Consider the following 11558-nt stretch of genomic DNA (forward strand, 5'->3'; position numbering starts at 1 on the left):
TACACCATTATCTTAACCCATCAACCCCCCCCCCCCCCCCCAAAAGGAGATTTTCAGTAAGCCCATTGATATTTTAAAGCCCATTCAGCCAACTACTACTTCCTACCAATTTCAGCCGTCCATATATCCCCACTCCAAAGGATAAATAAACAATCACCGCTCCAAAAGGGGCAATCTACCAGGAAATTGCTGTAGTACGAGCAGAGTGACCATCAGAACAAAAATCACGCTGAACCAATCAACAGCGAAGCCCCAATTATCATTCATACAACAATCCTAGATAACTAGATTAGTTTTGATTAGGTTGACCGTCAACATATAGATTTTCAGTAACTAAAGTATGTCACGTCATGTTTTTGTCCAGGTTACATAACTAGATTGGTTAGGCTTAGGTTGGCAAAAAATGGATATATTTTCAAAGCCACTACGGTGTGGAAGAGCACGTTTTTGTCCAAGAGAAACACATTTAAACTGAACGTACCCAGATTTAAGAAGTCCGTTAACAGATATCAGACACCAACGCCACCATGACCGATTGAACATCAAATAAAACCTACCACAACCATTCAACCTATCCTTTATCTACCAAACTATTAAAAAAAAAAAGGAACACAACCTTCCCTACAAACAAACAAGAATTTCTTCATTCCAAGTGATAGCATCACACTTGAATCTTAAGCACGCTCGCCCCTGATCCTCCGTGCCAGCTGTATGTCCTTTGGCATGATTGTCACACGCTTGGCGTGGATAGCACACAGGTTGGTGTCTTCGAAAAGACCCACAAGGTACGCCTCTGCAGCTTCCTGGAGAGCCAGAACGGCATGGCTCTGGAAACGCAAATCAGTCTGCAAACAAATCCCCAGAAAACACAGGCAATCAACAGTCAACTAAAGTAGACAAATTGTCAAAAGCATAGGAAAAAAAAACCCATAATGAACCTTGAAGTCCTGGGCAATTTCACGGACAAGCCTCTGGAAGGGCAATTTCCTTATAAGAAGCTCAGTACTCTTCTGGTACTTACGAATTTCACTGTACAGACAAAATATAGAAGTAAATCAACCATAATGAAACAAACTACCTAGAAATCAAAAGGATGCCGTTGGAATGCAAGGATAAACATGAAAAGAACTGACTAACCGAAGTGCAACAGTTCCAGGACGGTAACGATGGGGCTTTTTCACACCACCGGTAGTCGGTGCAGACTTACGGGCAGCCTGATAGGCAACAGAGACGGATCGGAAGTTAATAACGAGACAAAATGCCTAAAATTCGATAAACTCGTTATTTTTAATAAAGGATGAAAAAAGTAACCTTGGTAGCGAGTTGCTTCCTAGGAGCCTTTCCTCCAGTTGACTTACGAGCAGTTTGCTTGGTACGGGCCATATCTGCGAACAAATGGAATATTTTTGGGACAATGAGTGATTTTTTCTATATACATTTTCTCATCAACCAAAAACTACGGCCAAAAGCAAGATCTTGGTTAACTAATCGAGCCAATTACCAAACAAACCCTAATTTTCCAAGGAACCAATTTCAAAATCCCTAAAATTATCAAAATCAGAATTAAAACGAATAATCCAACTGGAAACTCATAAAGAAATTCAAGACCTCCCAGAAAATATCCTTCTTCCAAATTCCAAACAAGTCTAACACAACCCTAAATTACCTTCCCGATATCATAATTCAATTAACACTAAATAAAGAAACAAAAGCCACGAAACCCTAAATTTTTTTAAATTTTTAAAAAAAGCGGGGAGAGAGAGTAACGAAATAACCTTAGATTTATTACAAACACCTTTTTTTCTCCCTTCTTCGATGGACCGCTCAAAGGATTAGAAGTTAAAGACTTCAGAAAAACCCAACAACACGAGCTTAAGAGGTATTTATAGAAGGTGGGTGTTCGGCTGATTAAAGTGGATCTGACGGATACGATTTACTATCCGTGTGTTTCTAAACAAAATCTGACGGTGAAAACTACTACAAGTTGTGTTTTCTCAGCTGAAATGGACGGTTTGGATTAGACTACAAGGTGAAGACACGGATTGTCGTGGTTGAATTCTCGATTCTTATTGGTTGACGGACAAAGCTTTGTCGCTCTAATATTGGGATTTGGAAAGTAACCCCGCATTAGTTACCCAAGGTTCTTCTGTTTTGGGTTTTTTTTTGCTATTTATTTTTATATTTAAAAATATTTTTAATTCTTTAATTTATTTTTAAATTTCTTACTTTATTATTTAGTGACTGAAAGAAAAAAAAAATTTTTTTCCGATTTCAAAGAGACAAAACCTTATAAGAAAAGAGAGGGAGACTTTCTTCGAAAGCAAACTTTTATGCTTTCCTAAAACTTTTTATGACCACTAGCTCACAAAACGAAAAACAACTGAAAAATACATTATTTATTACACATATATTTTTTCAAATTCACCTACTTCAAACATAAATTCAAATGAAATATCAACAAATTCAAAAGTGAATCTACATTAATAGTCGAAAATTAAGTAAAATTTACTGTCATCAATTTTTGTTTATGGTAATTTTGTTTGAATTTTTTATATAAATAGATTTGTATACATTATGTTAATATATATTTTATTATTTACATAATCATTGTATCACCACAAATTAATTTTTTTACTATAAATTACATCACTAATGAGAATTATTAATTATTACAATGATTTAGAATACGATTGAAATACTTCTATGATGTGACAAAAAAAAATACTTCATGATTGTTAGGTTTTATTGATATATTATATTAGTTTATTTTTTATTTAACAAAAAGTTCGTACCCAAAATTAAACTACATAATTTTTATTTTTATATTATGAATGATAATGATGAATTAATAAATTTTAAACAACATTTTTGCATAAACAAATTTTAATTCTTTTTTTTTATAAAAAATAATAATTTAGTAATTCATTTTTACCAAATTTGTGAGTGTATTATGAATTAATAATAAATTTTATCATTGTAATTTATTTTTTAAAATTTACCTAAAACTGGTATTCATCAACAACATCAATTCCAAAAGCCTGGCAAAGGCTTCTTCAAGGGCCCCTTCCTGCTTGCATATTTGGTATTATCTTCCGACTGTATACTAAATAAGTACTCTTTTCGTTTCTAATGGTAAGTCAGTTAGAATTGGAAATGCATAATTTAAAAGGTGTATTTGACATTTGCATGATATGACCCATCATTTCTAGAGAATGATCGTGATTTTGCTGTTTATGTGACACATTATGACAGTAAAGCGTTACGATGGTAAAGTAAATAATTAATGTTCATCTGAATCTGGCAATGACAAAATGGAGGATTATTACGAGGCAAAGGAGTAGCATTGATTTGTGAATTCTGCAAGTATCTGCTCTTTATCATGGTTTCAATTCCTCGGTAAGAATTATTTAGATGTATGATCAGGATTTAATAAGTTGTCCTGTTTACAGAGCGATCGTGGCTCGAACAAGGACGCCCGGTTGTGTGAACATGTTATCCCATTGGCAAGGAATTTCAATGGTGCTGATTTTGAGTCTGGCAACAAAATTACAGTATGTAACCAATCTTAAAACATGGAAGCAGTCTTTTTACTTTTTAGCAGTGCAACTAATAAAAGTTCCTATGAATTATAGATTCATTCCGGCTAGTCTGCAAATTGATCGGTTTCTGACTTAATGCTAACTGCTCAGGATCGTACCGTTGCTGAAATGAAGGCAACAACCACTTGAGCCACTGACTGCTGAAGCTATGGCACAAGAGAAGCCATCAGCAACAAGTATGCTGCCATGAGAGAACAGAGTCGACAAGTGTCCAATCAAAACTGGTGGATAATAGCATAACCTCTGCTAAGATCTCATTGCTTAAAGCAGGCAACTCACATTCTAGTAACCAGAAGCGAGGGCCATCATCTGGATTGGCCTCAACATGGCGGTCAATAAAATCCGGGTTTCAAATTTTTAAACCAAATATTGATGCCAAAAAGTTTCTTCCCCTACGCCGGAATCAGGAAACGAAACTCATCTCCCCGTTTCAACTCGTCTGATTCTGATCAGTTGGTAGATGAGATATTCCAGAGATTGAAGCGGCCGTTCACAGACCAAAGTGATAGGGATGAAAACGAGAATTAGACAGAAATCAAGATTGTTGGGCTAAAAGCCTCAAATCCAATCACACCAACGGAAGTAAAATCAAACAATAAATCAAACACACAAGAGACAACAATTTAACGTGGTTCGGTCCAATTGACCTACATTTACGGATGAGAAACAAAATTTACTAATTGTAGAGAATTACAAACTTACATCAAATCATCAACCTCATTCAACAATCAATACTCATAAGACACTCTCAATCTCTTTCAGTCTTATGAAGTATTCGTAACCCAAACAAACACAAACTCAAACCCTTGTGCACCCTTTCAATAGAACCAAACACATATCCATATGCTCCCATACATCATACCTATGTGGAACCTCTCAGTCTCCTCTAGTCCACTCACAAACAAACATACACAAACCCAAACCCTTGTGCACCCTTTCAACAGAACCAAACACATACCCATATGCTCCCATACATCATACCTATGTGGAACCTCTCAGTCTCCTCTAGTCCACTCACAAACAAACATACACACCCATAAGACGTAGAGCCCTAATACTCCTATAGGGTGTTTATCCCACAAAAATCCTACAACTCTCTTACATCTTTTTCTCATACCTAACCCTGTAGATACTTCACCTATTTATAACCATACAAACTTGCCCATTAAGAATCCCTCTCATCTTAAAATTCTTCTCCTGTAAGTCAAACTTGCCTATTAAGAATCCATTTCCTTTTAGAATTCTTTTCTTGCAAGTCAAATTTACTTATTAAGAATTCCCTTTCTCTTAGTCAAATATTGCTTGATCGATAAGAAAATTTGTAAAAAAAGAATTTTAAGATAATGAGATTTTTAGTAGGAAAATTTAACTTGCAAAAGAAAAATTTTAAGAGAAAAGAGATTCTTAATAGGCAAGTTTGACTTGTAGAATAAGAATTCTAAGAAGAAATAGATTCTTAATGGATAAATTTATATGATTATAAATAGGTAAAGTCTTTACAGGATTAGACATAAGAAAAATATATAAGAGAATTATAGGGTTTTATGAGATAGATACATCATAGGAGTATTGAGACTTTACATATTATGTGTGTATGTTTGTTTGTGAATGAACTAGAGGAGACTGAAAGAGTCTACATAGGTATGATATATGGATGTATATGGATATATATTTGGTTGTGTTAAAAAGGTACACATGATATGTATTTGTTTGGGTTGAGAATAATCCATAAAATTAAAGAAGCCTGTGAGAGTCGATGGGTATAATTATGAGTGTTTAATTTGATTTGATGTATGTTTGTAATTTTTTACAACTAGTGGACCTTCTTTCTCATCATGGACATAGGTCAGTTGGACCGAACCATGTTTAATTATTGTCTCTTGTATGATTCATTGATTGTTTGATTATGCTTTTCGCTGGTGTGATTGGATTAAGGTTTTTTGGTCCAATAAGTGGTATCGGAGCTGTGGTAATTCCCAACAAATAGTATCATAGTTGAAGATTCGAGATGTGGGAAGAGCTAAAGGTTCAAGACATGAAAAAATTGAAAGTTCGAAATGTAAGAAGAGCATGGTTCAAGTTATGAGAAGAGGCAAGTCTAGAAGAGCTTGATTCAAGAGAAAAATTTGAGTTCAAGTTTTGAGGATTGAAGATCGGTTTAGGTGATACATAAAGGCACATAAGAGAAAATAATTGTGAGACTTTTATTGCAGGTGGAGCCAAGCATGTCTAGCATAAAAGACAGATGATTTGATGAAGTTTGAGTTAAGGTAAAGATTGTTAGGAATAATGACTCAAATCTCATAAAAGATTTTTTTGAGATTGGTCAGATATTACTTAATGGATAAGAAAACTTACAAAAGAAGAATTCTAAAAGGAAAAAGATTCTTAATAGGCAAGTTTGACTTGATTTTAAAATTTATTCAGAAGTAATTCGCAGGATCATGCACTCTTTTCTTTCTTAGTTATAATGAAAAAAAGTGTAACTGGGTGAATCCAGCCTTTTCTTGAAATAAACAACTTGCACACACTCCTTTTCCAAAAAAGATCAATACACCAAGGACTACAATTAGATTTATTGGATTTGTTGCTAAAATATCGGCATTAAATCCGAAACTCCTGGTGGATGGCCAGTGACCCAAGGAAAGGAAAGAATCGGTTACATTTTTCATATAATCTCTTATTTTATTTTAGATAGACTAAAAAAAAAAAAGAACTCGGTTTTTTTTTTTTTTTTGTATTATATCACTTTGTAAGATAAAAATTCTAAAAGGAAATAGATTCTTAATGGACAAATTTATATGGTTATAAATAGTTGAAGTCTCTATAGGATTAGGCATAAGAAAAAGATGTAAAAGAGTTATAAGAGTTTACGGGATAAAAAACCCATAAGAGTATTGGGGCTTTACGTCTTATGGGTGTATATGTTTGTTTGTGAGTGAACTAGAGGAAATTGAGATGGTTCACATAGGTATGATGTATGAGTGCATATAAGCATGTGTTTTGGTTGTATTGAAAGGGTACACATGAGATGTGTTTGTTTGGATTGAGAATACTTCATAAAATTAAATGAGCTTGAGATAGTCTATGAGTATTAGTTATGAGTGTTTGATTTGATTTGATATATATTTATAATTTTTTACAATTAATGAATTTTATTTCTCATATGTGAACGTAGGTTAATTAGATCGAACCACATTAAATTATTATCTATTATATGATTCATTGATTATTTAATTATGTTTCTGCTAATATGATTAGATTAAAACTTTTTAATTTAATAAATGATATCAGAATAATGGTAATTTTTAACACTACGAGATGCTATTAAATTCATTTGGAGAAATGTGCTGTTACTGGTGTAAAATCTGGTTTTACGAAATGTACAGATTATATGGCTCATCGAATTCTTGCGATCCCTTATGCCAGGTAGTAGCCCAGTGAGGATGTTTTTCATGTATTGGGACTGCACACTTCCGTCAGCAGTTGGAAAAAATAATTATTCCCCATGATTTCAAAAATGGTGGTTCCGCGTAAGCAAATTTTGTAATTTGAATTGAACATGTAGGCAGTCAGCTCCTGACACATGATTTTGTACTTTGAATTGAACATGATTTTTTTTTTTTTATTCTTTATAAACTTTCTTCTTTCAAATTTTGCTGTTGCTACATGTAATACTATAATCTCAACAACTTTTCAAAATGACTTTTGCATTATAGCACGTGTGCAACCGATATGACAAAAATGGTCAATGAAAAGATAGCCATCGCCACGAGTTTAAACCACAAAGGGGGAAGAACCATGTGATATGGACGACCTTTTAGCTTGTTTCGAACTTTTCAACGAAATTGGCTGTGAAACAAAGGTTGAAAGTTTGATTTTTGTCACTTGTGAACCGACCGCATCTAAATCATGTTGCATGATAAATCACGACTCTTTCTAGTCATATAATATCTTCTAAACTTGTAGTAATATTTCTATATGGATGGTGATGTACATTATCAAAAGTCAACTTTCTTGATATGCATGAAAAAAAGAAAGACATCAGCTTAGAAAAAGATTGAACGACCTGAACCTAATTTTGTTTCTTCAAGAAGATTAAAGAAAAAAAGAAAGCATCAACAATTATAAAACACCATAGGCAAAGGATTCAAACCTCTGTTAATGAAAAACATACATTCCCATCCCATAATTATGTTACAAAGCAAAGAAAAAAAAACTATGCACAATTTATTGAATTGAACCGTAGAAAATTAATTCACTCTTCCAATCATTAATCTCATACTCGTTGAATGCGTCAGAAAATCCTTCTTCGCTTTGAAACGTAGCAACTTGGACCAAAACCCTTTTTTCTTCTTCCCATTCTTAGCCTCTTCACCATCGAAGTTTCTTGGTACGAAAGCAATCGATCTACTCTTCTTGAATCCATTAGTGGTACCAACCTTTACCATGAAAGACGACGATCCCATGATTCCCATCACCCCGGATCCGTTTCGCTTATGGAGATTACGATGTCGAGCAGGGGAGGCAGATTTTGAAGACGAAGCCGATCGGTAGTCAGCATGGGAAAAAGACAGTGAAGGAGCAATTCTTGGATTAACTAATTCTTTGGATGGAGCAGAACAAAGACGAGATAATCTTTCTCTTAGACAAGAAGGGCAAACCCCTTGCTTTTCCTGGTGATGTGGGTGCTTCTTGCATCCATGGCCTGATTCAGAGAACCCCATATCAAATTTTTTTTTTAGTTTTCAAGTATTGTTCGTGTTTTTTGGTTTGCTTAATTTGTGCATATATAGACGATTTGGGAAAAACCAATTCTTCGGGGCTTCCAGGAAGGTCCCTATAGTCAGTCGTATCGTATGCACCAAACATCTTTGCATTACATGTTAGTGTGATGGTGTAGATCAATGTGAAGTTCATCACCGTTGGATCATAATAAAGATCGTGTAGAGCCCACATGATGTAGACAAAAATATTCACAACAGACCGTGATTTTAGCTTTCTTAACCCCCACATGCAATGGGGACAAAAAGACTTTTTGAAGTTAGATACTCTGCGAAATACACGGCCGGATAAAAGGTAGTTAGTAAGATGGCCCACCTATTTTCATTTGCAAGCTTTTTTTTTTTTAAAGAAAAATTTCATTATTTTTTCAGATTTATAGAAATTAAAATATAATTATTAGGTAACTAAATGAAAAAAAATGGAATATTGGCTCAAGTAACAAAAGAATTGACTTCTTTTTTAATTGTATTGAGTTCAAATTTACTGATAAATAAAAAATAATTATTTATAAATTTATTAAATTTCATGTAAATAACTTTGCTTAAAAAGACTTAAAAAATATATTAAATAAAATTTAAAAATCTTTTATCACTCAAGTTTTTATTATACAAAAAATAGAAGAGAAAAACCAGTAATATCTAGCAAAACAAATATGCTTCTTGGCATAAAAAAAAGCGTTATTTACAATTTTATTTTGAGGAATATTCACATGTAGATGTTGACTTTGAAAAGGGTGGTGTTTTATACGTGAACGATAAATCTTATTGTATTCCCAACCTCTCTAATTTGTTTATTGAAATCATTTATGATTTTTGGACGGGCGTAACACGTGCAAAGAATAAAAGCGAATCGAGCTACGGGCGAGGGTGGAAAGTCACTGCACGAGGCTTACAGTTTTCACTAATTTCAAAACTAACACACGTTTGATTTGCAAAATAAAATAATTTGAAGAATGAAACAAAAAAAAAAGAATATTTAATATTTTATGAAATAAAAAATAAAACAAATATATATTATTAAATTTTAGATCATTTGAACAAAATAAAAAAATATTAATATTTATATATTTGATTAACTTAAAAAATATAGATGGAATAAGTTTTAAAAGATCATTTTATTTTTATAATTTATTATAAAAATAAATAAAAAACTTAATAAAAATTTAATGTAATAATTAAATATTAATTAATATTAATTTAATATTGTCTAGTATAATTAAATATTAATTTCATATTAATTTAATATTATTTAATTTAATAATATTAAATAATTATTTGCTAATAGTGAATATTTAATAATATTGAATGTTAATTTCAGAATATTAAATGTTAAAATGAAAATATTAAATAATAATTTAATATTATTTAATTAATTGAATACTATTTTAATACTATTTAATTAATTTTAATATTATTTTAATACTATGTAATTAATATAATATTAAACTTAGTTTAATGTTATTTGATTACTATTAATATTTATTTAATATTAAGTAATTAATTTTATTAAAATTTTAAGAATATTTAATTAATTTAATAAATTTTAATATAATATTCAATTAATAAAAATATTATTATTTAAAATATTTTAATAATATTTTGATATTATGTAATTTATAAAAATGACGTGGCAAACGTTTGAGATGGATACTCTCTTTCCTCACGGGCAACATTGGAGGTTTAATATACATGCAAGGATATAATTGTGATATAAAATTGCGTTTGGATTTTGCATTACCATATTGGTGTGGATCCATTTATAAGTTATAAAATGAAAAATATTTGTGCTTTAAAAGATTCATCACATTTATACATGATCAATTAATTGTATTTACAATTAATTCACGTTAATTACTTAATACATTTTAACTTGTTTAAATTTATTTATTTAATTATTAACATTTAAAATAACAAAATTACTAACAAAATATCTTATTATTTATATTTAAATTTATTAATTTATTTAAATAAATTAATTGTATTATGTCTAACCATGTTCATCATAAATAATTTATATAATAAAAGAGTCGCATTCTTTTTTTTTTTTCGTTTTAACTCAGTTGATGTGGAAGTGAATTTTATTTTTTTGTCAATCTAGATTTAATCTTTATGAAAATAAATTTAATAATAAAATTTTAAATACATTAAGTAACATGAAAAATATAATTTTAAAATTGTTAAAAATAACTTAAGACACAAATAAATAGGAAGATATCCTTAATATGATTAAAAATAAAATCATACGACCCTTAATTCCATTTAAATATGCTCGTGAGTAGGATTGAACCCAGTTCAAATCGAGTCTGAGATGATATTTTTATATTTTAAGTAAACTTGAATTTGGTTTCGATCTAATTTTTTGGATTTTATTTTTTTATTTAAATTTATTTTTATATGTAATAATAAAATTCAAGTCCATCAAAAGTATTGATATTTAAATTTGAGAAAATTTTTTTTTGTAAATTATTAATTTAATTAATTTTAATTAAATTTATAAATCATTTGGATTTGCATTCAATTTAATTTTGTTAGATACAATTTAAAATTAGATTATTATTTTGTATAAAAAAAATAAGTTTTATCATATTATAATTAATAAAACAAATAAATCTTATCAATTCTAAAAAATAAAGCAAATGAATATTATTTTATTATGATAAAAAATATTTTTAAATTTTTATATCAAATAAGATTAAACTCTGATCTTAAATTATAAAATTCAAATTCAACTTTTTTTTTTTCATCGAACCCCATTTATTTATCGAAATTTATTTAATAAATTTAATATTTATATCAAATCTTTTAAAATTGTAGAGGAATTTTCGAATTCGAATAGACACCGGCCAAGCCAACGAGCAGATCTAATACGAGAGCATGCGTAAATGTTGTATATTTACAAAATTATGAATCATGTTTAGATTTTATTTTTTTATTTTAATTTACAAATACTTTATATAATGATAAAATAATATATTTTTAATTTTTAACTTTACCAAACAACGAATAAAAAAATTTATTATATATATTTTAATTTTTTCATCTTTCTTACGAAATACACTAATGAAAGAAATCTTTCCATCATTTTACTTTTCTCTTTTATTTTTAATTTTCAACTTTTTATTTTTCTATCCATCCTATGCAAAGTAATATTAAATTAAAAAAACTTCTAAATGCT

At 30.2% G+C, this 11558-nt stretch overlaps 2 protein-coding genes across 3 annotated transcripts; both read right to left on the reverse strand.

Moving 5' to 3' along the window:
• Positions 1-393: 393 nt before the first annotated feature.
• LOC111316991 (histone H3.3) lies at positions 394-1907 on the reverse strand. Of its 2 annotated transcripts, none has more exons than XM_022919271.2 (5): positions 1776-1907; positions 1312-1385; positions 1138-1214; positions 939-1029; positions 394-845 (listed from the first exon to the last, which is right to left on the reverse strand). In XM_022919271.2, exons 2-5 carry the CDS (start codon positions 1381-1383, stop codon positions 675-677), a joined length of 411 nt encoding a protein of 136 aa, XP_022775006.1. In that variant the 5' UTR covers positions 1384-1385; positions 1776-1907; the 3' UTR covers positions 394-674. The 2 variants fall into 2 exon arrangements, with proteins under 2 accessions (XP_022775006.1, XP_089609555.1); XM_089753429.1 differs by having other exon boundaries at positions 1796-1866.
• A 5817-nt stretch (positions 1908-7724) lies between these two features.
• Positions 7725-8423, reverse strand: LOC111316989 (protein SALT UP-REGULATED GENE A-like). The gene has a single exon (XM_022919270.2). The coding sequence runs from the start codon at positions 8324-8326 to the stop codon at positions 7853-7855; it is 474 nt and encodes a 157-aa protein (XP_022775005.1). The 5' UTR covers positions 8327-8423; the 3' UTR covers positions 7725-7852.
• Positions 8424-11558: the final 3135 nt, after the last annotated feature.

Source organism: Durio zibethinus, chromosome 24 (assembly GCF_047325235.1).
Source record: "Durio zibethinus cultivar Kanyao isolate XHJ-2024 chromosome 24, ASM4732523v1, whole genome shotgun sequence".
NCBI lineage: Eukaryota > Viridiplantae > Streptophyta > Magnoliopsida > Malvales > Malvaceae > Durio > Durio zibethinus.

Excerpts from the sequence above, each read along its gene's own strand:
- LOC111316989 (XM_022919270.2), bottom strand. The coding sequence starts at position 8,326 with ATGGGGTTCTCTGAATCAGGCCATGGATGCAAGAAGCACCCACATCAC.
- LOC111316991 (XM_022919271.2), bottom strand. The coding sequence starts at position 1,383 with ATGGCCCGTACCAAGCAAACTGCTCGTAAGTCAACTGGAGGAAAGGCT. Across the intron at positions 1,215-1,311 it reads GGAAGCAACTCGCTACCAAG|GCTGCCCGTAAGTCTGCACC; the intron begins GTTACTTTTTTC and ends GTTGCCTATCAG. Across the intron at positions 846-938 it reads AAATTGCCCAGGACTTCAAG|ACTGATTTGCGTTTCCAGAG; the intron begins GTTCATTATGGG and ends ATTTGTTTGCAG.